The 25707-nt window shown below is 42.5% G+C and overlaps 1 protein-coding gene across 3 annotated transcripts; it reads left to right on the top strand.

Annotated features, from left to right (window-relative positions):
* Positions 1–208: 208 nt before the first annotated feature.
* LOC115409376 (class I histocompatibility antigen, F10 alpha chain-like) lies at positions 209–25599 on the top strand. Of its 3 annotated transcripts, XM_030120535.1 has the most exons (9): positions 19468–19740; positions 19928–20071; positions 21794–22054; positions 23248–23523; positions 23722–24036; positions 24466–24567; positions 24697–24714; positions 24857–24908; positions 25131–25599. In XM_030120535.1, the coding sequence occupies exons 2-8, from the start codon at positions 20017–20019 to the stop codon at positions 24871–24873; spliced, it is 1044 nt and encodes a 347-aa protein (XP_029976395.1). In that variant the 5' UTR covers positions 19468–19740; positions 19928–20016; the 3' UTR covers positions 24874–24908; positions 25131–25599. The 3 variants fall into 3 exon arrangements, 2 of the variants coding, with proteins under 2 accessions (XP_029976394.1, XP_029976395.1); XR_003933942.1 differs by lacking the exons at positions 19468–19740; positions 19928–20071; positions 21794–22054; ... (3 more) ...; positions 24697–24714; positions 24857–24908 and adding exons at positions 209–274; positions 7041–7307; positions 8152–8430; ... (2 more) ...; positions 9625–9642; positions 9783–9948 and having other exon boundaries at positions 25224–25599; XM_030120534.1 differs by lacking the exons at positions 19468–19740; positions 19928–20071; positions 21794–22054; positions 23248–23523; positions 23722–24036 and adding exons at positions 209–274; positions 7041–7307; positions 8152–8430; positions 8629–8943.
* The last annotated feature ends 108 nt before the right edge of the window (positions 25600–25707 follow it).

Here is a 25707-nt window from a genome sequence, read left to right as displayed (position 1 = left end):
TTTGTTTTCCAGGTGTTTTTGAAGTGCTTGAATGGGGAAAAAGAAAAAAGAAGAAATGTTTTTGAATCTTGAAAGAAGAAAGAGGAGTCTCTTCCTCCCAGCAACACTCACTCTGAATTGTCATTGGCTCCAGCAGCTTCCTCCTCCCTCTTTGTTTCCTTCTTCTTCAGCTCAGACGCTCAGAGTGTTTCAGTGAGAAGAAAGAGAGGACAGGTGGACATGCGGCTCTTCCTGGCTCTCTGCTTTCTGCTGGGAATCCCCAGCGGGGCTCCAGGTAGGATTCTCAAGCTTTTTCGACACATCTCTGAATCATATGGAGGACCGAAACTGCCACAATTACAAATAGATACAGAACTACACAAAATGGGTTAATAAATACACATATGTGGCAATAAATCATACAAAAAAAATGTTTTTTCCTGAGAAAACCTATAAAATGTGACCGAAAGTATAAATTTATTTTGTCCTTTTCACATCAGTCAATTTATTTGGTGTGTTTTTTTTTTTCATTTTGGTATTTCCTTCCTTATTATCTTTGACGTCAGTATTTTTTTCTGTATTGTTCTACTTTCACAGTTTCTTTTCTCCAGATTATGTGTTTCTGTATTTTAATTTCATCTGACATTCTATTTATTTAGTGACATTTTTTATTTACTGTCACATTTTTATCTTCATTATTTACAATTTTAGATTTTCTTCTTCTATTTTTTTTCAATACATATTTCTTTCTTATGTGTCTGTTTCTCCTGGAGGAAGACGGGACAAGGAACCATTTGTTAGTGTTTTTCTGTTAAAATGACAGAATCAGATTCTATAAAAATGCGTCATTTTCTCAGTTTTTCATCTAATCCTCATCTAATTATTCAAATGTCTACGGCTTCATACCAACATCTGTCTTCTGGAGCTTCTGCTTCCAGAATTGAACAGTTGACTCTGTCACACATTCTGTACATGGTAGAAGTGAACTCTCCCTGTCCTGTAATTGATGGCTGAAATCCTTAAAAGATTCATTCATCAAAAAATAGTAGAGGCTTGTAAAGACAATATCCAAGAAGACGTTCAGAAAGGCAGATGCTTGTTTTCAGACACAGACTCAGTCTGTCGACATGAAACATGAACGGTTTCAGTAGAAGAGGCTGATACCAACTGATCTCACACCAGACAGCCTCAGTCAGATGGTTTATGAGTGAAAAGCAGAGAATACATGTTTTTTTATTTCAGTGTTTGTGAAAATGTGTGAAAAGTTCCATCTCTTCTGGGAATGTGGTTGGTTGAATCAACCTCGTCATTTGAAGGAAAGCCCTTCATGAGCCAAGCTTTGTGTCCAGAGCATGAATCTGTTTCCTGAGGAGTTTGATGTCTCCTTACTGCAGTTATTGCTCTTTAACTTTGGACTGTCATAAACTAGAGAGAGATGTTTACACTGTTATGGAATTATGTGTTCAAAGGTGGATTAAAGAACGAGCTCAAAGTCTTACCTCAGAAAGATATTGTTAAATAGGAAAAGAAAACTGCAGATATTCAGGTCCTGATAGAGTTTTCTTGGAATCCTGCTTGATTAGATTCTTATTCTGTGCTCTCATGGCACACTGTGATGGTCTGTTTTTGTAATTTTAATTAGTTGTCATTTTATTTTACTTATTTACATTTCCAGTCATTAATTTATGGTTATTTGCATGCACGTCTTTGAATATTTTGCCAGGGTTCAGGGAACGTTGTTCATTTGTTAAGAGGAAATTTTAAAAAAATCAAAAATAAAGTAGCTACTCTGCAGCAGTAATCAAATGAAAGAGAATGAGTAGTGATGCAGTGACAGCTGCCGCCTTCCAGCTCAGAAAATAGCTTCAGCATGGAGCCGGGAGTTTCTATGAACCAGATCTGAGGAGTCTCAGGCTTCAGCAGAGTTTCTCCTGAAGACAAACACAGCTCACATCTGTGCACATCAGGGACAAAACAAGAAGCATCAAGTCAAATCACGTTTTGTCTTATCAGGATGTGAAGAAATGCCTTGACCAATCCAGCATCTGAAGCAAGATTTTAGGTGCCCCCCCCCCCCCCCCCCCCCCCCCCTTCATCACCAGTGTGTACTGTATACTCACAAGAATCTTAATAGCTTTTTCTTTGACAGTTTTTATTTAAGGAAAGCAAATTCCCAATAAACAAGATCATAAATTATAGATAAATAAATGTAAATAAAAATGATTACATGAAATGCAATATGAACAGTTAACATGAAGTATAAATGGGACACAATATGAAACATCAGGCTTCTTTCAGCAGCAGCCACTGGAACAGGAACTGTGGTGGAGATTGTCAGTGCAGCCCACATGTTGGGGTCAAGTTCTGCCAACTTCTCATGAGGTGGAGGCACCGAGAGGAGCGCTTGATTCAGAGGTGGAGGCACCGGGAGGCGCGCTTGATTCAGAGGTGGAGGCACCGAGAGGCGCGCTTGATTCAGAGGTGGAGGCACCGGGAGGAGCGCTTGATTCAGAGGTGGAGGCACTGGGAGGCGCGCTTGATTCCACTGCATCACAGGTGGATGTGTTGTGATATTAGAAAGATTTTTGGTTTCCACAGCGACAGACAGAAAAAGAAACAAAAATTAAAGGGACTTAAGGCAACTTTTCAAAATGTACCTCAGTGCTGCCGCGATAGGCGCTGCAGGTAACTGCAGCCACCAGCGAAGGCGGCACGGGAGCGCGCACAAACATTTTACAGAATGTCCGGCTTCACAGCGCTGCACCAGGGATGCTCATGCTGTTTACTACGTCGCGGTTTACTGCAGGACCACAGCGCATATTATGTGATTTTTGTAAGCATCCGTTTTCACTCCCAAATGCAGCTGAAGTTCCCTCCATGAATCAAATGCATATCCAATATTTATTCGGGTCTCCTCTGCTCTGACTGCAGCAGGGAGCGCTGCTGAGACTGGCCGCCTGTGAGTGCTTTGGGACGGGGGAGGGGCTCACGCAGCACCCGCTGCTAGCTGAGGACAGCGGAGACGTCCTGTCACGTCTCCAGAGCACCTGAAAAAGTCGCTAAATTTGTCGCTAGTTACTTTCGACAAAAAAAGTCGCCAAGAGGCTTTGGAAAGTCGCCAGATTTAACGAGAAAGTCACCAAGTTGGCAACACTGCCTGCCCCTGATCCCAGCAGTGTTTGAGTCCGTGTCCACGGCGGCCATGTTCTTCCTGTTCGGCAACGCGCATACAGCGTCAATTTACGTCACATCCCCACGATTGTGCCTGAAATTCGGACCCCGAACAGCAACAAATTATTTGGCACACAGCCTGTATAAGGCAACAGACAGATACGCGGATTGGCCTGTTATTTTAGGTTTTTAATGCTTCACGACTCATTAATATTGAATAAACTGGAAATGCATGTGAAGTTTTTCACAAATCTTGCCTTAAGTCCCTTTAAATTATATGTTTGTAATTAAGTAATCCATTATTCATAAAAATACATTGAGCAACAACAAAACCTTCTATCATCGCTTTTGAAAAGGAAACCAAACTTTTTAAAAACTATTAGTGGTTAAATTATAAGAAAATTTTTAAACTATTGAATTGTGGAACTTAATTCATTTTTTAGATGAAACTCCCACTGGATGTTTTTTTATTGCACGTTAATGACTGTGCATGGAGACAGTCGTGCGCGCGCACGTGTGGGGTCGATGCAGTGCACGACTGTTTTCATTCCAGATCCCAGGTTCAGAGAAGCTACTCAGCAGAAGTAAAATCCTGATCCAGGAACAGAGAGAGCTCTGGAACTCAGACAAATGAAGATATAAACTAAACAGACTGATGGTTCCTTTTTTAATCTACTGATTTGTCTAGTTTGTATTAACGTTTTATGTGTCTGTTAGAGAAAGGATTGTGGAGTCTGGACTGTAGCTGCTTGAGCTCTTCTCTGTCTTTGAATCCAGAGAGTCTTAAAAACAGGCTGAGTTGTTGTTTTATAAGCCAGTATGGTTTTATTAGCCAGGATAGTTTGATAAGCCGCTTCCTGTCTCCAGGCTAACTGTTCACTTTGCACCTCGGCGCCATTTGTCTATTTGTCTTTTCATCTCTTAGAAAACTGATCAGGAAGGAGATTAAAGATCACTGTGAGATGAAGAAACGCTCCTGTCACTAACAGTCTCCACTCATCAGTGTTTTGATTTGTCCAGACTGTAGAAATGAGCTTGAAAGGGGAAAAAAGAAGAAACTGTGAAGCTGAATGGAGTTTAGTTTCATGTAGGAACCAGACTGAGTGTCTTCCACCAGCAACACTCACTCTGAACTCTCATTGGTTCAAACAGCTTCAGCCTCTTTTGGCTCCTTTCATTTCCTGCTTCTTCTTCTCCACATGAAGAACAGTGACTTGTGTTTCTGCTGCTGTTAGAAGTGAGTTTAGCCTCATTAGTAGAAAGAGGAGACGTAAAACAAGCAGCTCTTCCTGGCTCTCTTCTTCCTGCTGGGAATCCCCAGCGGGGCTCCAGGTTGGATTCTCAAGCTTTTTCTCCACATCTCCTCTGATTGACCAACTTCTCCTCTTCTAAGGAAAATCTCTTTTTCCTTCTTTTCTCTTTCTTTGCTCTTTAATAATGTGTGAGATGTGTTTAAACAGCCAGAAAGAGGAAAAGGAACTCGTCTCCTCCTGTTCTGTTAGTAGAAGAACTCTGTCAATCCTGAAGAGAAACATGAGCAGAGGCCATCAGCGCCATCTAGTGTCCACCTAGAGTTGCCAACCGTTCCTTGAAAAACGGAATCGTTCCGTATTTGGATGTAAAAGTGTGCGTTCCGTACTGAGATGAAAAGGAACGCACTTTGTTCCGTATTTTTGTGAGAGTCAAAACGTGAGAAAAGGAACTTGCGCTTTTTTTTGAAAACTTACGGTAAAATGTTCACCGGCTCTCTGACGTTCTGTGACCAATGAGCTGACAGAGATGGCTCGACAACAGAATCACTCTTATCTCATTGGTCAAAAAAAGACCGTTCCTAGTAGGCTACGGCAGCTCATTGGTCACAGAGCGCATGGGAAGAAGGAAATCAAAACATTAAAGCAGCGCAGCATGGCTTCCAGTAACATGTAAGTTTGTGCTGTTTCCATATCGGATATATCATGTTTAGTTCATTGATGTGTGTCTGCTGCTGCAGACTGTGGTGTGTTTTCAGTTTAGAAATTACACCTTGTTGGTTTTTTTGTTCAGAAGGTTTTTCAGCTTTGATTTTGCACTTTTTTAGTTGAAAATAAAAAAAAGAACATGTTAAAATCCAGAAGCGACAGCAGCTGTTTGATGTTATTTTGCACATTTAGCAATAAATATAGAATAGAATAGAATAGAATAGAATAGAATAGAAGACTCTATCAATCTCACAGTGGAGAAATTTACAGGTGTATCGGCTCATAGAACCCACAGCGGGGTGCAAAAGTAATGAATGATGCAATAATTAACAAATGATAGTGCAAATCATAGTAGGATTGATAATAGAAGCAAAAGACAATAAAGATTTAACTGTATGTACAACCTGAATCTTAAAAATATAACAGGATATACATATATATATATATTATATACAATATATACAATACAATATGCAATATATGATGCAATATATAATTATACAGTATGATATATAATATGTACAATATGTTTTAGCGGAGTGAATGGATACAGCAGAGTGAATGGATGATAAAGTGTCGCTGAATTTCTTTAGGGGGGGTGCAGGATATTATAATGTCCAGGATTATTGCACATATTCCACACAGTAGAATTGTACAGTCTGACAGCGGTGGGGATGAGAGACCTGTGGTATCACTCCTTCCTGCTCTGAGGGTCTCAGTCTCCTCTGAAGGAGCTGCTGAGCTCCTCTACCGTCCGGTGCAGTGGCTGAGAGCTGCTGTCCATGATGATGATGATACTGGAATGATAACTGTCTCACTGTAGGCCTCAAATACAAACAGATCAAGCTGATCATGAGTTATTACAATCTTGCTACTGTAGGTGTAATGCAGTAACCTAATGTGTTTTTACAGTCTGTAATAGGTATAACTGTGGCAAAATGCTGTTATATATGCGTTTTTCACCCCCCAAAAACCCAGTTTTTTTCAGCTGCCCGCGAGAGGTGTTCCTTATTTCAATCTCTGGGAGTTGGCAACCCTATGTCCACCTAAAGGAACTCTCACAGAGGAAGCTGTCAGTGGTCACGTGATGAACGGCAGATGACGTCATGCTTCACGTCTGCAGCTCTGTCTCTGTTTGTGGACAACTAACTAGTTCCTGAGACTGACTAACGAGCTGTCAGCTTGTTGTGGAAGGACAGAACTCATCCTGTGAAGAATGTTCTCACTGATGAAGACGCTGGACTCACTTCAGGACAATTCTCTACTTTAAATAACTCCTTAGGTGTAGCTTTAACATTCCCCTCAGAAACACACAAACATGAAAGTGACGTCTTCAAAGACACTTTCATGTACACACAGAAATGAACTTCATAGATGTTGCGGTGACAGTTAGCTCCATTGTTGTGAGTGAATTTACATTCATCTGCATCATAAAGTATTAAACTCTCAGTCAGCTGCAGAATGAGAAGTCATGTGGTTTTAACAAATGGACTGAAACTCTTCTGAATCTAAACTGGTTCTCATTTAAAATCCAAAGTTCAGACTTCAATGGTGGTAAATTAAACAAACAACTAAAAAGAAGGTTGATTTAGCTGCAAACTGAAAATTGTTTATTGAAACAATGAAAAGTTTGAACATTTAATAACAGGTAATACATTTTAAATAAACTAATTAAAATGAATTAATATCCAGATATTCAGCACAGCAGGAGAAAAAAAAGATGCTTTATTTGTTGATTGTGAAGGAGCATCACTTATTACTTCATCTAAATATCTATTGAAGTTAAAGTTTTGTTAAAAAAATATTTTCAGGACATAAAACTGAAACCTTAAAATTTTGACAAATTAAAGATCTTATTTGTTTCTGTTGTCATCATGTTTGAGTGTATGTGCTTGTCATTAACTAATTATAAATCTCTTCTCTTTCTTCCAGAAATTCACTCTCTGAAGTATTTTGTCACTGGAGCCTCGAATGTTCCAAACTTTCCAGAGTATGTGGTTGTTGGTTTGGTGGATGAACTTCAGATCACTCACTACGACAGCAACACCAGGAGAGTAGTCCCCAAACAGGACTGGATGAATAAAGTCACAGAAGAAGATCCAACATACTGGGAGGATGAGAGTGATGTATCTCTGAGAGATCAACAAACCTTCAAAGTAAACATTGAGATCATGAAGGAGCGTTTCAAGCAAACTGGAGGTTTGATTGAACTTTGTCTTTTTCCTGATCCTGTCTTCACTGAGTCCACTGTCTTTCTGCCTGCAGTCATTAGTGGTGTGTTGACACCAATTCATATGACCGATTGAAGAGTTCAGCAGCTTGACTTCTTCTCTTCCATCTGGATCACGTTCAGTTGATCACAGTGTCAATGTCAATCTCTCTTTTATTTACACAGCATGTTTAAAAAAGACTTATGGCCAGCCACAGTGCTGTACAGGACAGTAGAACCAGGAAGTCAGAAACAAAACAGCAATGAAGTAGAAAGTTGCAACAAGCAGAGGTGACTCTGCTCAGCCAAAGGGCGCAGGGCAGGGATTTCAACACAGCAAGGCTACTGGCAGACCGCACAGAGAAGGTCAAAGCATTCCACAGTGTGGGAGCCATGACCCAGAAGACTCCAGTCCCTCTGGTTTTTAATGGGGGATCGAGAACTCATTGATTGAGAGCTTTGGGGTTCCTATTAATCAATCAGTCACAGAAGCAAAACCAGTGTAGTTACTGTGTTGACTGAGTGTTTCAGACCATTTTACTGCTTGCTACGTGGTTTTTACAGCCTTCTCTGTGATAGATCCTCATCCGTTACTCTTCAGCTCAGCATCAGTCATCAGATCGACTTCTGATAGTTGCTATGAACAGTAACAGTCAAGTTGATTCCTTCTTGAGCAAGTGCAGAGAGGAGGGGGACACTTCTAAACATATATAGGTCTTATAAACAGATATTCTTTTGTAAATACTGGATCTGTGTCTTTGTTGACATGTCTGAAGTCAATTAGCATTAAAAAAAATAATAAATAAAAAAAAATAGTCTCTTTCTGTCTCTCAGGTGTTCATATTTTCCAGAAGATGTATGGTTGTGAATGGGACGATGAAACTGGTGAAGTGAACGGATTTCATCAATACGGGTATGATGGAGAAGATTTCATCGTTCTGGACCTGAAGACAGAAACATGGATCGCTCCAGTTCAACAGGCTGTTCCCACCAAACACAAGTGGGACAATGACAAAGAAGATTTGGCTTATTGGAAGTACTACTACACCCAGATATGTCCTGATTGGCTGAAGAAGTATGTGGAGTTTGGTCGGAGCTCACTGATGAGAAAAGGTAAAATGTTTGGAGTTTGTCTCTCAGCTTTTCTTCTTTCATGTTGCTCTCAGCATCTCCTCTCCTCTCTCCATCTGGCCTTCCTTCATCCCTCTTTCCATGGCCCGTCTCTTCCTGGCTGCAGTGGCTGACATGAGAGAGAAAGAGTGTAGAGAAGAATCCAGTAAAGAGTGAGGTGTCTTCCTGCTTGTTCTCCAGATCTTCCCTCAGTGTCTCTCCTCCAGAAGACTCCCTCCTCTCTGCTCACCTGCCACGCTACAGGTTTCTACCCCGACAGAGCCCAGATGTTCTGGAAGAAAGACGAGGAGGAGCTCCATGAGGACGTGGTCAGAGGAGAGATCCTCCCCAACCATGACGGGAGCTTCCAGATGAGCGTTGATCTGGATGTTTCAGGGCTCCAAGATGAAGACTGGGGGAGGTACAGCTGTGTGTTTCATCTGGCTGGAGGACAGGAAGTCTCCAAGAGACTGGACAAACGGGACATCAGGACCAACTGGAAGACAAATGATGGAGGTCAGAGACTCTTCATTTCACTCTCATTCTCTCATGTGTCTTTTGTTCCGTTCTGATGTTTCTCTTTGTTGACAGCAGCTTCACTCCTATCAGTGTGTTTTTATCTGCTCAACAGTTCAAGAAGCTCAACAACTTCCTGCTTTTTCTGAGTTTGTCTTGAAAAGTTTTTCTCACCACCGTCCAGTTTTTCTGCTTGTTTTGGTTTTGATTCTCTGAATTCCTGTTTTCTGCTCACATCATTCCGTGACTCTGTCTGAGGAGCTCATCTGAAGAAGGAAGAATCTGCTCTGATAACACAATCCGCTGCTTCTGCTGTTTCTATGAGGCAGGAGAGGATTATTGATCAGGGGAGAAGACCTCTGACAATCCATCTGGAATCTAGATGATGGAAACAGAGACACTCCTCACTGACCAGCTGTTTCTCTGCAGGGTTTCCCACTGGAGCTGTTGTTGGAGTTGTTTTTGGAGGATTGTATGGGAGTTTTTTTCCTCTGCTCATCCTGTCAGGCTGCATCATTGGACTCGTCCTCTGGTCCAAGAACCGACCTAAAGGTAAAGTAGAAACTCTCCTTTCCTCACCAGGATCATTGATGTGTGTGTGTTGAACCTGAAGGAGGGTTTGGAGTGTTAAAGAGTGGTCGTCATGGTAACCTCCTCCCTCTTTCTCCTGCTGTTTTTCAGGGTTCAGAGCCACTAACAGTGAGTACTTTCCTATTTCCTTTCATCAGGATGTTTCAGTGTTGTTTGATGTTCCTTTCTGTTGTTTCTGCCTTCAGGCTGACTTCTTGCTTTGGAACATGTTTCATGTGTTTCCAACAAGTTTTGCTCTTTGTTTTCAGCCTCTGAAACTTCCGTCTTCATCAGGAGAAGATCCAGCCAAGAAGAAGATGTTAAAAACCTCTTAATGAAAGGAACAGTCTGAAGAGGCTCCAGTCATTGAGTCTGATGGAGCAGGAGCCAAAAGAAATGATGGAGAAGTTGCTGATTGCTCCACTGTGAGCTGCTCTCCAGGATGAAACATGAAATGAATCAGTTTCCATTTTCTTGAATGTCAGTGTGAAGTGATGAGGATGAGGGGATTACGGTAATCCAGGTTGTCTTCACTGGATTAGAACTGATGTGTTGAGTGAGTTTCTCTCCTCCACTGATTTCCTCCTGACTAAACTATTGATCTGCTTCATTCACTTGTTGCTTCTCATCACTTCCTTCTGATCTTTTCTTGGTTTTATTTGATCTCAGATTTGCAGAAACCAGGAGCTTTTTCCGTTAATGTGTCAGTTCCCAGAGGTGGGAGATTGGAGCCTGATCAAGTCATCTCCATGCCATGTTTTTGCTCTGACCATGTACCACACCTGGTGAATCTAATCAAGGCCTGCTCCTCAGCTTGTCTGTGGTACATGGTGGGGGCAAAAACATGGCATGGAGATGACTTGATGATTTATTGAGATGTTTTTTTCTTTTCCAATCATATTCATGGTGTGTTTTGAGCCTCTGAATAAAGTTCTCCATAATCCAGAATCCCTCAGTCTTCTAGTCTTTTTTTAATTCATATTTTCTTTTGTTTTCCATCTCTGTTTAATGAGATTTATAGTATTCTCAGTCGGTTACAAAGTGTTTCCAGTTTCAAGTTCAAGCATTACTTTACTGGTGTGATCCAAAATGCTCCACTAACCTGTTAAACCCTAGGGATTTTGGTGGCAAGGTTCGCCTAAAAATGCCTATCCATTTTAAATCAACAATATCTCCACCATTATTTGGACTGTTGGAGCCAATTAGCACCGGAAGTATAAATAGGAAGTAATCACGGCCTGACAGGGGTTGCTGCCCGTGAGAGGAAACACGGTTTTGAGCGCTGTCGCTGCTGCCTCGCCATCGCTGTGTGGTTCGTATCCTGTGGTGAAATTTGTAAGAAGTGGAAATAAATGGACATATTTCATTGACGCAAACAATCACCTCAGCTGCGTTATTCACTCCATTCAAGAGCCAGCGTGTCAGCCTAAAAACTCCGGGTAGAAGCCGTAGGGGCTTCAAGCATAGGCTTTGCCCCTACATTCAAGTCAAAACCGTTTCCTCATAAGGAGGTTACAAGGACTAAGAACTCTGGTGGAAAGCCGCATGTGGATCACGCTGTGAGCAGCACACCTGTCAGCGCACCGCACTGGTGTCGGAGAGCGCACCAGACAGGACAGTCGAGTGACTGGTGCGTCACCGCGGCGCTGCGGAGCTCACCTGCCGGAGAGGACACCGGAGTGGAGGAGCCCCGCTTCGCGGCATCGTTGGGCACGGAGGCCGTGGAGGAGCGGAGCCGAGCAGCGGGGTGGCGAGCGGCCGCTGCGGTGCGGCAGTGAGCGTCGGAGACGGAGCCTGGCAAGGAGCCAGGTGTGCGTTTCCTTAATTGTGCAGCGCTGAGGACGCCGTGGGATTTCTTTTGAATGGATGATGGAGCTGACTCTTCTGGACAAGGTATGGAGAGCGCTACCATATGATAATTGGCCATAAAACTTAGTGTGCACACATTACTTGCATAAACCCAAACCTTGGTTGTGGAAGCAAATGAACAAAACACAACGACGCTGCAGCATTTCTTTTTGTTGATTGACTCTGACTATTTTGTTTAAATGGAAAAGCGCGTCGTGCAAGACACACATTCTGGTGTGAACGTGTCCACAGTTGGTGCACTGGAAGCAGTGACCAGCTATAGTGACACACAACTGACTAAAAGAGTGCCAAAGCTTTCTGCCAAAGCTCTTGCACATAAATTGGAGTGTTTGCAGCATGATAGAAAAAGTAAGCTGAGCAAAGCTTCTCAGTTAAGAGACAAGATACAAGGTTGGATGCAAGAATGCAAAGTGGGAGATGTGCAAAGTGGTCTTGATCATTTACTTAAGTTATGTACTGAAATAAGGTTAATTCATGGTTCTGTTTTGAGTTTATTGCCACATGTTGAGAAAGAGCGGCATGAAATATGTTTTAAAGCGAAAATGATGTTCAATGATGAGTTTATTGTTAACACTCAGGGCTGGTTGTCAGGTGATGGTGTGCGTGAAAGTGTTGCTGTTAGTCATGAGGGGAGAGTATCTCATCAGGATGACATCAATCCCAACGACAGTGTTTCGAATGCGGGTAGAATCAGGAACAAGAGTACATCCAGCTGCAGGTCAAGCACAACTTCCTCTGCACGAGTTAAAGCTGCTGCCGAGAGAGCTGCACTTCTCGCTCGCATGTCATCGTTAAAGGAGCGACATGCACTGGAGGAACAAGAACAACAAATAAGGAGGAAAAGGGAGCAGGAACAACGTGCACTGGAGGAACAAGAACAACAAATAAGACGGAAAAAAGAGCGGCTTGAACTGGAAACCGAGCTGGCTGCCTCCGCTGCTAAGCTGGAAGTTCTGCAATTCTCGGATCAAAGAAGTTCTTCTCATGGATCAGCAGATGGCATGAACTCTTACTTTGAGAAGGAGAAAAAGAAAATGACAACAAGCAACACTCTTAACCCTATGGCAAAGGAATATGAACCTGCAGCTTCAAAACAAACACACACAGAGAATAAACAATCAGCATTGGTCACAAAACCTAAGAGAACGGACACTCAAGAAAGACGTGCTGAATATGTGTGCTGACACACAACAACAAAGATCTTTAAACCCAACAACAGCTTCACAACCTGGTGCAACAGCAGCTTGGTTAAAGAAAGCAGACGCTCAATTCTTTGTAAATGTGGGACCAGATTTAGCAGCGAAAATAAAGAAACCAGTGACAACAGAAAGGGGGGATATAGAAGACATGGGGTACAGGAATCCAAATACAATGTTTTTAGGTGCAGTTGATGAAAAAGAAATTGTAGAGAATGTAAGAAACTGTAAAAACAAAATCTCTAAAGATTGGAATGATATAGACATGTCCACAGTAAAGTCAGTTATTGAAGGGATTGCAAAACCATTCACCTACATCTGCAACTTGTCTTTTCAATCAGGTACATTCCCAGACAAAATGAAAATAGCTAAAGTATTACCACTGTTTAAATCCGGAGATCGACATCAGTTCACAAACTACAGGCCTGTTTCATTACTCCCCCAATTCTCCAAAATACTGGAAAAACTATTTAAGGACAGACTGGATAAATTTATTGAAAAGCACAAACTTATAACGGACAGTCAGTATGGTTTTAGAACGGACCGATCAACATCTCTGGCATTAATGAAATTAATAGAAGAAATCACAGACTGTATAGACAATAAAAAAGTAGCAATAGGACTATTTGTGGATTTAAAGAAAGCATTTGATACCATTGACCATAATATATTAATAAAGAAATTAGATAACTACGGTATTAGGGGAGTTGGGTTGAGTTGGACATCGAGTTACTTAAGAAACAGGCAACAGTTTGTACAGATAGGGAATCATAAATCAAAACTGATGAATGTTACATGTGGGGTACCACAGGGGTCAGTATTAGGACCAAAATTATTCATAATGTATATTAATGACATATGTAGTGTATCTAAATTATTGAAATTTATTCTGTTTGCGGACGACACAAATATCTTTTGTTCCGGTGAGAATTTGCAGCAGATTTTGGAGACCATCACAACAGAAATGAATAAATTAAAACTATGGTTTGATAAAAATAAATTATCATTAAATCTAAGTAAAACAAAGATCATGCTGTTTGGGAGACACAGAATGGATTGTAATGTAGAACTCATAATAGATGATAACAAAATAGAGAGAGTAAGTGAAATTAAATTTCTTGGCGTGATATTGGACAACAAAATCTGCTGGAAACCTCATGTGAGCTACATACGAGCAAAACTGGCAAAATGCACATCAATACTGTGGAAAACTAAACATATCCTGGACATTAAGTCACTGCACACCTTATATTGCGCACTTTTTTTGCCATATCTGTCTTATTGTGTTGAGGTCTGGGGAAACAGCTACAGAACCACTCTACAGCCGATATGCACGATACAGAAAAGAGCAATTAGGATAATAAACAATGCAGGATACAGAGACCACACTAACCCACTATTCATAAAATCACACTTGTTGAAATTCATGGATCTGGTCAAATTCAAAACAGCACAAATAATGTTCAAAGCAAGAAATAATTTACTGCCAAAAAATATACAGGGGATGTTTGCAGAAAGGGAGGGTGGATATAATCTAAGAGGAGACCTGAATTATAAAAAACCAAAAGTTCGAACTACACTGAAAAGTATGTGCATGTCAAGCTGTGGAGTGGCTCTGTGGAACAGTCTGGAGACAGAAATAAAACAAAGTAGCAACATAAATCTGTTTAAAAAAAAAGTACAAAAAAATATTTCTTAATAAGTATATGGAGGAGGAAGTCTGGAACTCTGGACGATGATAACAAATGGTGTTGAGTATTATACATATAGTGGAAATTGATATATTGCTGTTATACTGTAGTTATATTATAATTATTCTGTTATATAGTATATATTTATGGGGATAACTATATGGTATGTGTGGGTATATATTATGTATTTATAGGGATATCTGCACGGTATATGTATACATATATTATGTGATGTCCTATGATGTATGATGTTAAAACTTGTTAATAGTTAAAAAGGGGTAGGAATCTCTAAAAAGTGTTTACTTCTTCCTACTCCTTTTTTCGAACAATGCTGTTATGTTGGTTTTTTTTTGTTTTGTTTGTTTTTGTTTGTTTTTTTTTTCTTTTTTCTTTGATTCGCATTAACTTTCCTTTTTATCTTTTTTCTTTTTATACATGTTCGAAAAAAAAATTCATTCATTCATTCTTTGTTTGCTCAGTTGTCCAGCGTTCAGCACCTTTGTTCCAGATGATCCGCCATTTTTCATCAGATCATTTGATCTCCTTTCATCGCTCCACTCGCTGTCTGGTCAATGATACTTTGGCTCCATCTAGCGGCGCGGATGCGTATCGACCATCTACCGTAAGTCCGCGATTATAACACGACCCCACTTTTGAGGACGCAATCTCTGGAAAAAAACATCGTCTTATATTCGGGCCAATACGCTAGTTTGAATCTGCCGTCTCACAGGAAGTGCGTCACTTACCACATCACACGTCACCTACCTGCGACCCAGCCAGTGAGTCCATCTGCGGACGTTGTTGAGGACAGCTCTTCAGAGGGGGCGTGGCTTTGCTCGTTGAAGGCGATTGGTGCATGGTCTTTAGCAGCGGAGTTAGCCTCTTGCTCTCGTGTGCAGGTTTCTTCTTGGCTTGGTAGCAGCATGAAGATGCGGGAACCGAGGACGATGTTCCCCCTGGCGAGGTCGATTTGCGCTCTCCAACTGCTTAGCAGGTCCAGCCCAATAATGCATGGCGCTTGGATGTCGGCGAGCCAGAATTCGTGCCGTATCTCCCGGTCACCAGCGTGGAGGGTCAGATGCTTCCTTCCTGCCATGCCGATCTTCTCGCCGGAGACAGTCAAAAGTTTGACGTCGGTGGGGGCTCAGGTAGCAGAGGGAAGGTCCGTTGTGCCGAGGAGGAGTCCGGGGCACACTAGTGATATGGTAGACCCAGTGTCCACCAGTGCATGACAGGGATATTTATCGATGTAGCAGGACAAGTACAGCCCTCTGGCATGGCCGCACTGTCCCACTATGGGGCATTGTTCTGAGTGAGGGAGGAGGCTTTGGAGTGGCAACTCCCTCATGGCGACACTCCTCTCTGGTTTCCCGGGACCTTTTCTGACACCAAATGTAGCGTTTGGAGCGGATGTAAGCAGCGAAATGACGAGAATATTTGAGATTAACACAAGACTTTTATTGTGACAAGTCACCAAGCACTCAGGATGGGCATCGAACAGTGGCACCCCCCCCCCCCCCCCGGTGATTTCCCCCCGTGACCCTCTCACTCACGATGAGACCACAATGAAAAATAGAGGATGCCCCAAAACGCACAACATAAACACAGAACTGTGAAGCAGAACTAGATAACACAAATAAGCATGAACATAACTCCAGTAACTCAGATGGCCCATAAAATAAGCCCCCAAATGTCCAGAATAACTCCCACCCACAATGCCTTGTGGCTCTCCGGAGCAGGCTGGCCCGTGCAGCCACACCCAGCGGTCCTCACGGCCGCTACAATATTTTGTCCATAAATAATTAATAAATGATTCCAAACGGTATGCTCCAGTTCCTTTCATAGTTTTCCCGTGGTTGCGCTGCTTCCAGACATGTTTTTTTCATATTAAATCATTTAACCAATCAGATTTCAGGCATCATCTGTTGCTAGGGTCAAAGAAATCTGCCTGAGGCCTTCACAGTTCGTTCCTGATGGCGCAGTAAAGTAAAGTGAAGCGTCAAACAGACAGCTGCTTCAGCCAATCAGATTTTGAGTTGGCAACTCAGCGCCTTCTACCAAGCGTACACTAACAACAGCATATCCAGGCCTTCTGATTTACGTACTACTCATACTAACTTATTGAGTATGCAGTGTGTTTACACTGGCAGTATGCGATTTTGAGTATGCGAGAAGTTCCCGGATGCATACTGCATTCGCCAGAAATGTTGAGTATACATCGTGTGTTCATTACTCATACTGAAATTGCCCAAGATGCAACGCGACGGACATTTGAATAAACTTTATTCAGTTCACAATGACTGTTTCTTCATGATGTACATTTAGCAAGCTGAGTATGGTTCGAGATTCAATTTTCCCTCCATTGTTTGTGGTTGTAGGTATGTTATGTTACGAGATTTTTGATTGGATTGACAATGATTAAAAATAGTAAAAACAAAAAAAAAAACAAAAAAAAAAAAACCCTTACATCTGAGAACAAGTCCATGCTGAAAGCGACCATGATGTACCGAAGACGGCGAGCCGATCTTTGTTGAAGAGCCGAAAATACTCTCCGTCGGTAAAGCATCATAATTGGCATAATAAGTGGTCCGTTAACGGGACACCGGTCCACACGGCGATGTTAAGCGAGATATATTGCTGAAAGATTGCCTTCTTGTTTTCAAAGTAAAAGCACAGATTTATCACTGAGGTTGTTTTGCATGAGAAAGGGAAAGAGGTGGCTTATTTTGGTGAAAATAACCGGAAGTGCGTTGCTCACTGTGGCTGGCTTGAATTTCGCCGAATTCGTCCGAACAAAATCATAAACGGCTGATATTCAGACAAATAAACGACACACTCGGGCTCTCAGCCACCAGTTTGTCGCATAATTTTAAAAAACATCTCGATGAAGTTGTACATTTGACGAGTTTAGAGCTAAAGTGAAATCAGCTTTAGCAGATCGATTTCTGCTCATGGAAGAAGTGCAATGCATTGTGGGTTATTATGTTGTATGCTGTAGTGTAAACGCTTCGCATACTGTTTGATGGACTGAGTAAGCAGGATGCAGGATGGATAGTATGAGTATGTAAGGATGTAGCAGACAGTATGCGGTTTCGAACACAGCCCTGGAGAATCAGCCCACTGCAGTGTTGCCCTGCGCCTGTCAGCGACTCCCAGAGAGGAGCTTCTTCCTCTTTCATGTTTGTCTGCAGCTTGCATCCCATTCGGTTGCACTACCGCCACCTGCTGGTTAGGAGGGCTTACTACGTGTGGGGTTTTCTTGCCGTGAGTATCGGCGGCTGGCATCGGTAGCCTTCACGAGTACCCGATACCTTGAAATAAGGCCAGTATCGGCCCGATACCGATACCTGGTATCGGTACTCGCACATCCCTAGCTATAACATATCATTAAGTAGATACAAGTGGTGATGCCAGCTGTGTCCAGACCTCAAAGGTTGAAATGGACCAAAAACTGTGAGGAGAAGCGACGGCCGTCAGTCAGTCAGAACAGTAATAAAGACACAGTGTGTCACTGGTGTGTCTGCCGGAGAAATCAAATGGAAAATATTCCTGAATGAAGATAATGACACACACAGCTGCTAATCAACATTTTATCTGCTGGATGAGTTCAGTGACCAGACAGTATCATCAATGCTCTGTTCTCAGCTACAGCTCTGCCAAAAAACCTGCCTTTTCTCTGCTGCCTCTGAATAGAACTTCACATCAGGATCTAATGCTGAGTTGTCAGCTTATTTTTCAAATACATGTCATTTACTAAATGTTAACAGTAGTTATTAAAATTCACTGTGAAGCTGACCAGTGAATATTGAATGTAAATGTTGTGTATTGTAAAAGCCACTGGAAATGATGCTCTCCATCTGGAACAAATAGAAAATGCTTTACTTCCCACTGAAACCTGAACAATTCACATCAGAGCATGAGGAGAATATGCCACAAAACACAAGATGCCACTGAGAAAAGAAGTAGAGGGAACAGTGTTGTCAATGAAAGGGAAGCATGTCACACACACTGCAGTCACTGACCATCAGCTGGAAAACTTTCATCTGATATTTCTAAACTACGTAGACCCGACGATGCTTCCTTAAATTACAGGCAAAGAACCTTCAGTTAGTTTGATTTTCTGTTAAATTCAAATAATCAGATTCCAGGAAATGAGCCGTTTTCTGGTTTTACCATAAAAGCAGCAGTTTAATGACAAACTGTGAGCTTTGGGAGGATGTTGATGTGGAGCCAGCAGCAGCAGCAGCGGTTCAGTCCCTCAGAGACGCTCCCAGCTCCACTGAGCAGCTGAGCTGTGAGCCATCGGCGCTCAGACGGAGGAGACTCCAGCTTCTTTCTGTGTTTCTTTGTGCTTCTGCTCATTTCTTCTTCAGAGTTCTGAAGCTCTAAACATCCCAAACTGCTGCAGTGGAGCCAGCATCACTCGCTGCTGGAAACCAACACTACTGACATCAAGGAGCGCCGGAACCAAACACCAAGCTCTGAAAACCATGTCCCAAAGCTGGAAGAAGAAAACACACCTGAAAGAAAAGCTGACTGAACTGGAAAGAAGAAGAGGAGCTGGAAGCTGAAAGTCCAGAAATAGAGGAGAAAGACAGCAAGCAGATGGTCCAGAAGCTCTGTCTTCATGTTCCTGCTCCTGTTTCTGCACCTTTTCAAAGTCAAAGTCCAGACAACTCTTTGATATCAACTACATTTCAGATTTAAACTCATTTCTGGTTGGATGCTTCCCATCAGCCCCTGCTGCATTAACAGAGTTCCATATAACAAGGTTGAAGTTAGGAGGAGTTTAAATTTCTCCAGCAAATCAATCCAGAGCTGATTACTGTGAGCTGAGTCACAACTAACAGACTTAAAGCCTCCTCTTCTCTTCATTGGAGGTTTTTATTTCTTTATTTCATATTCTCCACCATTCTACAGTGGATGTTCAGCAGACAATGGATATATCTGAGGTAAGCGCGGCAGCTGCAGTCCCAGCTCCAGCCCAGTGTAGATGGGGGGGGGAACATATGTTTTCATAATGATACATATTTTTAAACATGATGTGTCTAATTCTTCCACAAAAATTAAAAGTATTTTATCAGTGGAAGCTCAGAACTGCATCTTGACAAATGAAGGGAGGAGCTGCATCTGCAAGAGGAGATAAGCCTTCAGCTTAAGTTGGTGAACTTTGACCTGTAGAGATAAATCCCTCTGAAGCTGTTGGTGAAGTTTGTTTTTGGTCTGATCAATAACGGCATTAAAGTTTTCCGTACATCTTTCTTCTTCATTCCTCATAACAGTTATCCCAAGGTGTTTTATTTTTTGTTTTGTCTGTTATTTCATGTTTAACCGGAGTGTTACAGACTTGAGGAGAGCTTCATTCTTCAGTTTGACCTGATGCAGCTGAATCCACATGAATCATGTTGACAGCAGTGGGAACTTAATGAAGATCTTTCTGTCTGCAGGATGAATCCCTTCAAACCGGACAGGTGAAACAACCACAACGAAACACACACGTCGTCTTTTCCACAGATCTGTATCGAACCTAAACTCTTTTATCTACATCCTGACTGAGTGTCTTCCACCCAGCAACACTCACACTGAATTCTCATTGGTTCAAACAGCTTCAGCCTCTTTTGGCTCCTTTCATTCCCTGCTTCTTCTTCTTCTTCACAGCGAACGCTCACCTAGAAAACAGTGAGTTGTGTCTCTGCTGCTGTCAGAAGTGAGTTTAGCCTCATTAGAAGAAAGAGGAGATGTGAAGCATGCAGCTCTTCCTGGCTCTCTTCTTCCTGCTGGGAATCCCCAGCGGGGCTCCAGGTAGGATTCCAGCTTTTTCTCCACTTCTCCTCTGATTGACAAGCTTCTCTTCTTCTGAGGAAAATCTCTTTTTCCTTCTTTTCTTCTGTCTGGAAACATTTGAAGCCTCATTGGAGAAATCAACGGTCTTCATTTTCATGTTGAATGTGGAACAGTTGGTTCTGTGTTGATCCTGATCTCAGTCTGATCCTGGATCAGTAGTGGAGCTCCAGACTATTGATCCCATATGGAGTGTGGAGGAGACCGAGGCTTCACTGATCCACTCAGATGATGGATCCCGTTGATCCCGATCACTGGGATCTAGTTCCAGCTGTGTGTTGCTCTTTAATAATGTGTGAGGTGTGTTTAAACATCCAGAAAGAGGAAAAGGAACTCGTCTCCTCCTGTTCTGTTAGTAGAAGAACTCTGTCAATCCTGAAGAGAAACGTGAGTTTCTTTACTTTACTTTCTACTTCAGGAGAATTCTCTGCTTTAAAAACTCCTTTAAAATAACCTGCTGGAAACTCTTCTTTAAAAAGCTGAACTCCATGGAATGTCAGACTTTTCCATATTTAGTCCAAACTGGGTGGATTCAGCTTTTTCGAACCTGTAACGACAATATTGATCTCATTCTGGTATAAAGCTCATCTCTTCCTTACCAGGCCTTCCTCTCATGCTCTCTCCTTTTCAAACATCATTTTTCAGTCAATAAATATAATATTAATTTCACCTGTTGTGGAGAGATGTACTTTTTGGCCTCCTTGACTTGAACAGAAATAATAATTGAATCATTCCTTTGGCAAAACTCCACATTCACAAATGTAAGTTCAGTCAGAAAAACTTCCTTTCTTGCTTTTCACAGTGAGGTCAAGCAGAACATCGACTCCATTCATTTTTCTCTTCATCAGAAGGAAACAAAAACTGAACATCTGGACTCATTTTGGCAGTTTCTGTAAACCTCTATCCCCCCTGGAGAGTTCTGAGTTGATTCTACTGTTTGTGTTGAGAAGTGATCATTTTGAATGAAGGTTTATTGAAGAGAAAAGAGAGAGAAGAGATGAGAGGAGAATCAGCTGCTGCAGTCCGGTGAAGAGACACTCTGCTCCACTCTGATTGGTTCTTATGTTGTGTAGAGCCAGGAGCAGGACAGCTGAAGAGAGAGGGAATCCAACACACAACCACCAGCAGGAGGCTTGAACACACTCAGTCCAGGGCCAGGAGGAAGGAGGGATCAATAGATGATATTGATCCAGTATTCCATGTGTGACTAATCAGTGATGTGAAGTGATCTTCCTCAGTGTCTCTGCTGTCTCTCTGCTCTACTGTCTTTCTCCTGATCACACATCTGGATTCATTCTGTCTAATAGAAAGTCAAAGCTGCTGATCAACAGTCCAGTGATCAGCTGTTGTTCTGCTCTGGTGTCTGTTCAAAGTCCTCTGAATGTTTCCTGTTGTCAGCTGGAATGAAAGCAGCTGAAGAAATTCCAAAGAGCTTTTCAATCAATAGTTGATCAGTGAGAAGAAAGTGAGCTTTGATTGGTCTCATCAAGTGTTTCCAACCAGATGAAGTGAAGAAAAGAGTGAAGAGATGCTCTTTGAATCTCATGGATTCAGGCTTTAAAGCAGCTCAACACTTTACACAAGAAAAGGAAGAAGCAGCCAGATCAGAGGGAAACAGTAAATATCCAGTCAGGCTGGACTGTCAATGTTATTGATTGATTTACTCTCTTCTCTTTCTTCCAGAAATTCACTCTCTCAAGTATTTCTACACTGGATCCTCTCAAGTTCCAAACTTTCCAGAGTTTGTTATGGTTGTTTTGGTGGATGAACTTCAGATTGAGCACTACGACAGCAACACCAGGAGATTGGTTCCCACACAGGACTGGGTCAATGAAGCAGTAGACTCACAGTTCTGGGACAGAAACTCGAATCTCGCTCTGGAACATCAGCAATGGTTCCAACCAAACATTGAGCTCCTCAAGCAGCGCTTCAACCAAACTGGAGGTTTGATTGAACTTTGTATTTTATGCTGATCGTATCTTCACTGAGTCCACACACACACACACACACACACACGCGCAGTCTTGTATTTCTATCCTTGTGGGGACCGTCCATTGACTCCCATTCATGTCTAGCCCCTAACCCTGACCCTTACCCTAACCCTAACCCACACCACAACACAGCCTAACCCTAAAGAAATGTTTTTGCACTTTTACTTTTTTCAGTAACAACAACATGGTCAAGAAAACACTGTTTCTCCTACTTAGGACCGGAAAAAGGTCCCCACAAGGCACGTCGTTCCACGTTTTGCTATCCTTGTGGGGACATTTGGCCCCAACAAGGATAGAAATACAAGAACACACACACACACACACACACACACACACACACACACACAGTCAGCTGGTCAGGTCAGATCCAGTCCTCCTCCAGTAGAATCAAAGCAGATCCACAGAGAAATGTGAGAGCTGCTTAGTGAAATTGGCCAATTCGCTCCGAGTGAAGCCGATCCACTCAGGTGTTTATATGACACATTTAAAATCTGCTTCACCCTACAATCTCATTATACGGGGCCCATGTAAATGTGCCTACTGTGTGTGTGTGTGTGTGTGTGTGTGTGTGTGTGTGTGTGTGTGTGTGTGTGTGTGTGTGTGTGTGTGTGTGTGTGTGTGTGTGTGTGTGTGTGTGTGTGTGTGTGTGTGTGTGTGTGTGTGTGTGTGTGTGTGTGTGGACTGGTTTTCCTATGGTTGTGGGGGAAAACCAGAAGAAATGTAATTCGTGGGGACAACTTTTGGGTCCCCTTTGACCACGAGGGGAAACAGTGTTTTCTTGGCCATGTTGCTGAAAGTAAAAGTGCAAAAACATTTCTTTAGGGTTTGGCATTATTTTGGGATGGGTTTGGGTTCGGGCGAGGGTGAGGAGTTAGACATGAATGGGAGTCAATGGAAGGTCCCCACAAGAATAGCCATACCCAACCTGTGTGTGTGTGTGTGTGTGTGTGTGTGTGTGTGTGTGTGTGTGTGTGTGTGTGTGTGTGTGTGTGTGTGTGTGTGTGTGTGTGTGTGTGTGTGTGTGTGTGTGTGTGTGTGTGTGTGTGTGTGTGTGTGTGTGTGTGTGTGTGTGTGTGTGTGTGTGTGTGTGTGTGTGTGTGTGTGTGTGTGTGTGTGTGTGTGTGTGTGTGTCTTTCTGTCTCTCAGGTGTTCATATTCTCCAGAAGATGATCGGTTGTGAATGGAACGATGAAACTGATGAAGTGAACGGATTTCGACAAATTGGTTACGATGGAGAAGATTTCATTGTTCTGGACCTGAAGACAGAAACATGGATCGCTCCAGTTCAACAGGCTGTTCCCACCAAACACAAGTGGGAAAATAACAAAGAGGTGGATCAGTGGAAGCACTACCTGACCCAGATTTGTCCTGATTGGCTGAAGAAGTATGTGAAGTTTGGTTGGAGCTCACTGATGAGAAAAGGTAAAATGTTTGGAGTTTGTCTCTCAGCTTCTCTTCTTTCATGCTGCTCTCAGCATCTCCTCTCCTCTCTCCATCTGGCCTTCCTTCATCCCTCTTTCCATGGCCCGTCTCTTCCTGGCTGCAGTGGCTGACATGAGAGAGAAAGAGTGTAGAGAAGAATCCAGTAAAGAGTGAGGTGTCTTCCTGCTTGTTCTCCAGATCTTCCCTCAGTGTCTCTCCTCCAGAAGACTCCCTCCTCTCCGCTCACCTGCCACGCTACAGGTTTCTACCCCGACAGAGCCGACTTGTTCTGGAAGAAAGACGAGGAGGAGCTCCATGAGGACGTGGTCAGAGGAGAGATCCTCCCCAACCATGACGGGAGCTTCCAGATGAGCGTTGATCTGGATCTTTCAGGGGTCAAAGATGAAGACTGGGGGAGGTGCATTTGTGTGTTTCATCTGGATGGAGGACAGGAAGTCTCCAAGAGACTGAACAAACGGGACATCAGGACCAACTGGAAGACAAATGATGGAGGTCAGAGACTCTTCATTTCACTCTCATTCTCTCATGTGTCTTTTGTTCCGTTCTGATGTTTCTCTTTGTTGACAGCAGCTTCACTCCTATCAGTGTGTTTTTATCTGCTCAACAGTTCAAGAAGCTCAATAACTTCCTGCTTTTTCTGAGTTTCTCTTGAAAAGTTTTTCTCACCACCGTCCAGTTTTTCTGCTTGTTTTGGTTTTGATTCTCTGAATTTCTGTTTTCTGCTCACATCATTCCGTGACTCTGTCTGAGGAGCTCATCTGAAGAAGGAAGAATCTGTTCTGATAACACAATCCACTGCTTCTTCTGTTTCTATGAGGCAGGAGAGGATTATTGATCAGGGGAGACGACCTCTGACAATCCATCTGGAATCTAGAGGATGGAAACAGAGACACTCCTCACTGACCAGATGTTTCTCTGCAGGACTTTCTCCTGGAGCTGTTGCTGGAGGAGTTGTTGCTGCTCTGCTCCTCCTGATCGGCTGCATCATTGGACTCTTCATTTACAAGAAGAAACAACCTCAAGGTAAAGTAGAAACTCTCCTTTCCTCATCAGGATCATTGATGTGTGTGTGTTGAACCTGAAGGAGGGTTTAGAGTGGAAAACAGTGGTTGTCATGGTAACCTCCTCCCTCTTTCTCCTGCTGTTTTTCAGGGTTCAGAGCCACTAACAGTGAGTACTTTCCTATTTCCTTTCATCAGGATGTTTCAGTGTTGTTTTTATGTTCCTTTCTGTTGTTTCTGCCTTCAAGCTGCCTTCTTGCTTTGGAACATGTTTCATGTGTTTCCAACAAGTTTTGCTCTTTGTTTTCCAGCCTCTGAAACTTCCTGATGAAGACATCAGGAGAAGATCCATCCTTGAAGAAAGTGAGTCCATCAAGTGAATCCTGTCAGAAATCAGGCCGTAGTCTCCAACACTCCAGTCCAGCTCCAGATGTGACATGTCATGAACATGTGGTGTTTGAACTGAAGACTTTGGACACATTTCTCTCTGTTTGATCTGCTGTGTGGACACAAACATGGATTCCAGGTGAAAAGTGGATTGAATCCCACTAACAGAGGATTCTTTGTCTTTCTTTGTCTTGACAGGGGAGCAGTGAGGAGCTGAGCATGTTAAAAGGCAGAAAGAAATGATGGAGAAGTTGCTGATTGCTCCACTGTGAGCTGCTCTCCAGGACGGGGCTCCTTCCTCCCTGTGGATTGACTTTGCTTTGGTGGAATATTGTTACAGCTTGAGCCAAAAGGTCTTCACTAGATTAGAACTGATGTGTTGAGCGAGTTTCTCTCCTCCTCTGATTTCCTCCTGACTAAACTATTGATCTGCTTCATTCACTTGTTGCTTCTCATCACTTCCTTCTGATCTTTTCTTGGTTTTCATCTGATCTCAGATGGTGAAATGTTTTGGACTTTGCTTCATACTGACAGCAGAAACCAGGAGCTTTTTCCTTTATGGTGTCAGTTCCTCAGAGGACTTTTAGAGCTGCTTTCATCACAGCTTTTGCTCTTTCAGACATATTTATTCTGATTTTTCAGCCTCTGAATAAATTTCTCCACAGTCCCTCAGTCTTTTACTCTTTTTTTTAACATTCGCATTTTTTTTCTCACACTCTGTGCTCACAGGAAGACACCTCACTCTTTACTGGATTCTTCTCTACACTCTTTCTCT

This window comes from Salarias fasciatus, chromosome 22 (genome assembly GCF_902148845.1).
Source record: "Salarias fasciatus chromosome 22, fSalaFa1.1, whole genome shotgun sequence".
Taxonomy (NCBI): domain Eukaryota; kingdom Metazoa; phylum Chordata; class Actinopteri; order Blenniiformes; family Blenniidae; genus Salarias; species Salarias fasciatus.
This window is presented reverse-complemented; position numbering and strand designations above follow the sequence as displayed.

Bases quoted from the DNA above. Each gene is read 5' to 3' on its own strand.
- LOC115409376 (XM_030120534.1), top strand. From the start codon at position 220: ATGCGGCTCTTCCTGGCTCTCTGCTTTCTGCTGGGAATCCCCAGCGGG. The intron at 275-7,040 runs GTAGGATTCTCA...TCTTTCTTCCAG, and splicing joins AATCCCCAGCGGGGCTCCAG to AAATTCACTCTCTGAAGTAT. The intron at 7,308-8,151 runs GTTTGATTGAAC...TCTGTCTCTCAG, and splicing joins GCGTTTCAAGCAAACTGGAG to GTGTTCATATTTTCCAGAAG.